Raw genomic sequence first — 5,000 nt, 5'->3', positions numbered from 1 at the left:
AGGATTTATGTACTCATTTATTTATCTATTATCTCCTAGATTTTTAGTTGTTTACGTATCATTTCTTTATTATTTACTTACTTATTTTTATATATTTATTTCATCGTTTGCTTATTTTTTTACATAGGACCTCGTTACGGCCTAAAAGGTCTGCGGTCAGTAAGTTTCATTACTGTAATTCCACTGCAGATCAGGAGTCCTAACCCTTAAAGAAAAAAATACAAAAGTTCACTTTTTTATATCTATTAAACACCAAATATATATTACACACAAACATGTTATATTTCTTTAATTGTTATCACAGTTTTTTTTATCACCTATTGCACCTTATTTACACACCTAAACAATTAATCCTCCAGAATTGTTGACACGTTCCTAAATTTGAACAGTGAAAGTAGCAGTTGCCGACAAGACTGACAAGATAAACGCCATATGAAGACGGAGTCTTTATTTGTACGACGTTTCGTTTATTACAGCTTTTTCCAAGTACTTGAAAAAGCAGTAATAAGCAAAACCTCGTACAAATAAAGGCTCCGTCCTCATATGGTGTTTAACTCGTTAGTGACTAAGTTATTGAGTGATGAGAGATTTGAGTTTTTCTCAACTTTTCACCTCATTTTACACCTGACAGTGGAGCAGTTCCTAAGTTTCAGAAGATTATATGTTACTGAGGTACTTTAGGTAACTTACCAATGATGAGGGACATTTCGGTCACCGTATAAGGACGCCAATCTGAGAATAACTCAAATAATCATTCAGTCATGTGGAGCTTCAGAAGCTTCTCTGAAACCTGTGACAGAACTTAATAGATTGACATAGGTCTCTGAAGGTACTTTCTTAATGCCGTGGGGCATTGCAACCGATTTACAGTGATTCGCGTGTGATATATCTAATTTCATGATAAATGTATGGTGTATGATATACTTTTTGTGATAAAAATCTTGTTACATAACTACATGCAATATATATTTGTAATGTGATATATGTATGATATATTATAATTTAATGAACAAAACAGAAAAAGTGTGAATTTTTTTTCTTTTTCGTTAAAGGTGTGAACTTATGTCTTGGGAGCTTATGTCTTGGGAACTTATGTTTTGTGAGCGTATGTCTTATCGGTTTTTGTCTTGTGGACTTATGTCCAGACACCCTTCCTCCCTGTTAGGGAATTGGTTGACTTTTCGAGAAGTATCTTCTACTCTTTTCTCTACGTCACAGTTTCTGTTCTGTTCATTACGTCGAAGTTTTCCAAAAGAAATTCCTCTTGAGCCGACGATGCCTTCCGGCGACTCTTGAACTGATGCTTTGTCCACATTTGCTTCATGAAGGACAAGTCTGAACTCATCTGAAGTCTGCGCGTGTCCCTGACGTAACTGGTGGAGTCCTTCTTGTGTCTGCAGAAGCAGGATTCGGGACACAGGACAAGGTAGAGTCGGTGGCCACGGTAGTTGAGGACCAGCGTCTGATGGAAGACCTGCCTCCTGTCATAGGGCCAAGTCCCCAGACAGTCCATCACGGTCTCGTAAGCACCCTCGGAGGACCTTAAGAAGGACACGAAGGAGTCCTTCTTCGTGGCGTTGGCCGGGAGAAAGGGCCGGGGACACTCAGTGATGTTCATTTGAGTCGCAGCTTCGATCTCCCGGGAGAAGTCTTCGAAGTAGGGTCTGTACAGGAGACGAGGGGCGTTGTGGAGCGTTGCGTTCAGGCGAGTACTCATCCGTAGGCGGTTGAAGTACTCTGCCTGCGTTCCTCCAGTCACGTGGGACCCTCCGGTTCCCCCGTGGACAGACCTCGTCACTTCGGGTAAAACGATATTGTAGTCGCCGAGTCTCAGCCACTCCATGAACCAGTAATCCCACATCCAGTTTTCACGTAGTGTGTTGTTTATCCACATCCACTCCTTCTCCAGGACCTCCGCCTGGTTCCTTCCGGTCATCCAGCCGTACTGCGGACACATGACGGACCTGGTCAAGGCGCCTTCGTCAGAAGCGAGGTCGGGTAAGGAATGTGTGTTGAAGGCGTTAATGGCGTAAATCGTCGGGTCAGCATCTAGGAGCCAGGAGGTGTTCGCAAAATATGTGAGAAAGTCCGGAGCGAGGACGATGTCGTCCTCGAGTATGACGACCCTGTCATACTGAGGGAAGTGCCTGAAGATGAACGTGAACCCCCGAAGAGTGTTTCGAGTGATCCTGCGGAAAGCTGCGAGGAATTTCCCTTCCACTTCGGGTTTTTCATCTTCGGGGAGAATGACTGTGATGTTCATTAGGCGAGCTATCCAAAGAGAAACCTCATTATAACGGTCGAGGGCTGCGAAGATAGGCGTACTAACTGATCCTGCGAGGGCGTAGAGCCTCAGTACGGTCCTCAAGAGGCGGAGGGCGTCTGAAGACGTGATTACAACGACCGGAAATGTTTCCGGGAGATGGAGATCGGGGAAGGCGTACCGTTTGTCGAGGGAAAACGGGCGATCACAACGACAGAGTTCGAAGAAACCTTCGTGGGTCTCACAGAACGACTTGCGGTCCTCGTTCCCCTCTTCACCGTACCAGGAACACCTCGGGGACTCTTCGACTTCCGGCAGCGTGACACTTAGGGACACCGGAGACGATCGAGAGACATTAGAACGCGTCGTTAACACTTCAGTCGCCACTTGACCCCCTGGAACAATCACGGCCATAAATACCTCACCTTGGCACAGAAAACTCACAAAACTCGAACCTCTCTCCTCCAGGAAGGTTACGACAGGGCCCCTGAAGTAGGACGTGCCTTCGTGAACTACCGCGACCACAACTACCCGGGTCTTGTCGATCTCCCGAAGAAGACGTTCGATGTCGATGTCCCCCAAAGGTTCGGTTGTATCGAACCGACGCTCGAGCATGAGGGAGCCTTTGTATCCGTGGAAGGCGAACACGTACGAACGGCTGGTACGATCCTTGTAAGTCACAAGGTCGTGTCCATCTATCCCTAGTCGGAATACTTTGTTAGAGGCTGTTATCCAGAATTCTTTTGTATTCGCTTTTCCTCTCAATGTCACGTTGGACAACACGTAATCCATTGTCACGGTCAGTACCAACGCTGTCATTGTCATCGTTACCGACTCTGACTGCATCTTAACTCACGAGCGACGGACAAAAATCTTAACTACTCACTTCTTTCTGTTGAAAGTCGTCACAATGAACAGTTATTTTTCTTATTTCAATTTTCTAATCTAAATCGTAGGCAACGGTAATTAGTAGAGCGTGTGAAAAATCTGTTTAAGTGAAAGAGGTAAGCCAGTTATTACTAAATCCGCTGTGACGAAAGGACTTTGTATACACTGTAATACAATCAGGAAAACTGTTGCAAAAACGACGAGGAAAAAGTGTCTTTTCCTCCAAAGTACCTAAAAATAACACAACGCAATCATTATCATAATATTAGATGACACACGTTTTTATCTGCTTTATGTTTCTTTGCACAAATAAATAAAAATGTGACAGAAAACAAGAATAAACGTAAATGTTGGGTTTTTCTTCTTTGGGATGGAATTTGTTATTAAAACATGATGACAAAGAAAACGGATACGAAATTTCCTTTGGAGAGAACGTAATTTTGTATGGGTGACTATACTATTTTTGTGTCATCAATAGTTACTCAGCTGATATACCTTATATATTTTTTTTCTGTTTATGGCTATGCCGTTTTACTCAGATCATAGTTAAGGGATACATTTTCTTTACTACTGTTACTAAATATTGGCTTGTAATTTTCAAACTTCGACATTAAATTAATTTAAATCCATTTGTTTTCAGAATTTCAATTTCCTCAAGACTGCACATTTCAACGAAAATTATTATTACTTCGGCGTTAAGTGGCAAAATCCAATTGGTTAAAAAGGATTTGACATACAAATCCGTGTGTTGGATTCAAGTTGAACACAACGGTGTGTTTATGTCCCATGCATTCAACATCTTCATGAACTTACTTCATCTCCTGTCTCCCAGCAAAGATTTTATCAGAGACAAACAGAGCTGGGCGCGTTCCTAGGTGCGTTCTGCTTTTGTTTGGCCAAGGTTAACGCTCCCAAACTATTAAAGCTTAGGAGACAGGTTCATACCGAAATAAAAGTCCGGTAGGCCACATACTATACCGAAGAAAAATTTCGTAGGCCACATCCAAAAGGTAGGCTACATACTATACCGGCACCTATATTATTTTAATAGTTTGGGAGCGTTATCCGCGGCCGAACTACAGCGGAACGCATCGAGGAACGCATCGAGGAACGCGCCCAGCTCTGGAGACAAGAAACTGACTTAGTCTTAGGAGACAATAATCCTGGAAGATGAACAGACAATTGACGCCATCGAAGCTTTTAACACAGAATCCTTCCCTCGAACTCGCTTCTGACGAAGGCGCCTTGACCAGGTCCGTCATGTGTACGCAGTACGACTGGATGACCGGAAGGAACCAGGCGGAGGTCCTGGGGAAGGAGTGGATGTGGATAAACAACACACTACGTGAAAACTGGATGTGGGATTACTGGTTCATGGAGTGGCTGAGACTCGGCGACTACAATATCGTTTTACCCGAAGTGACGAGGTCTGTCCACGGAGGAACCGGAGGGTCCCACGTGACTGGAGGCACGCAGGCAGAGTACTTCAACCGCCTACGGATGAGTACTCGCCTGAACACAACGCTCCACAACGCCCCTCGTCTCCTGTACAGACCCTACTTCGAAGACTTCTCCCGGGAGATCGAAGCTGCGACTCAAATGAACATCACCGAGTGTTCCCGGCCCTTTCTCCCGGCCAACGCCACGAAGAAGGACTCCTTCGTGGCCTTCTTCAGGTCCTCCGAGGGTGCTTACGAGACCGTGATGGACTGTCTGGGAACGTGGCCCTATGACAGGAGGCAGCTCTTTCATCAGACGCTGGTCCTCAACTACCGTGGCCACCGACTCTACCTTGTCCTGTGTCCCGAATCCTGCTTCTGCAGACACAAGAAGGACTCCACCAGTTACG

General features: G+C 44.7%; 1 protein-coding gene across 1 annotated transcript; it reads right to left on the bottom strand.

The window, feature by feature from the left end:
- Window positions 1-751: 751 nt before the first annotated feature.
- Window positions 752-3,131, bottom strand: LOC143035143 (protein O-linked-mannose beta-1,2-N-acetylglucosaminyltransferase 1-like). The gene is made up of 2 exons (XM_076201764.1): window positions 1,238-3,131; window positions 752-790 (listed from the first exon to the last, which is right to left on the bottom strand). Exons 1-2 carry the CDS (start codon window positions 3,107-3,109, stop codon window positions 752-754), a joined length of 1,911 nt encoding a protein of 636 aa, XP_076057879.1. The 5' UTR covers window positions 3,110-3,131.
- Window positions 3,132-5,000: the final 1,869 nt, after the last annotated feature.

This window comes from Oratosquilla oratoria, chromosome 18 (genome assembly GCF_046742065.1).
Source record: "Oratosquilla oratoria isolate Oo_2021 chromosome 18, ASM4674206v1, whole genome shotgun sequence".
NCBI lineage: Eukaryota > Metazoa > Arthropoda > Malacostraca > Stomatopoda > Squillidae > Oratosquilla > Oratosquilla oratoria.
Note: the sequence above shows the minus strand (reverse complement) of the source record. Positions and strands in the feature narration are given on the sequence as shown.